Here is a 252-nt window from a genome sequence, read left to right on the forward strand (position 1 = left end):
TTTTCCGGTTCCCCCGATCGGCGGCCTCGGCCTGGGGGGCCCGGGCGGGCCCTGCCGCCGGTGCAGCTCAGCGCCGCCGCCCGGCGCGGTGCCCGGCAAGTGGGTCCGGCTGAACGTGGGGGGCACCTGCTTCCTGACCACTCGGCAGACGCTCTGCAGGGACCCCAAGTCCTTCCTCTTCCGCCTGTGCCAGGCCGACCCCGACCTGGACTCGGACAAGGTGAGCGCGGGCCCCGCCGCGCCGCTCCGCCG

The 252-nt window shown here is 76.2% G+C and overlaps 1 protein-coding gene across 1 annotated transcript in view; it reads left to right on the plus strand.

Moving 5' to 3' along the window:
- The window catches only part of KCTD5 (potassium channel tetramerization domain containing 5), a 42,769-nt gene that overhangs the window by 336 nt on the left and 42,181 nt on the right, over positions 1-252 (plus strand). Inside the window, exon 2 of the mRNA XM_010570633.1 lies at positions 67-220. Within this exon, the coding sequence (XP_010568935.1) occupies positions 67-220 (154 nt within the window). The remainder of the gene's footprint in view (positions 1-66; positions 221-252) is intronic.

Source organism: Haliaeetus leucocephalus, unplaced genomic scaffold (genome assembly GCF_000737465.1).
Source record: "Haliaeetus leucocephalus isolate CR32 unplaced genomic scaffold, Haliaeetus_leucocephalus-4.0 Scaffold295, whole genome shotgun sequence".
Classification (NCBI taxonomy): Eukaryota; Metazoa; Chordata; class Aves; order Accipitriformes; family Accipitridae; genus Haliaeetus; species Haliaeetus leucocephalus.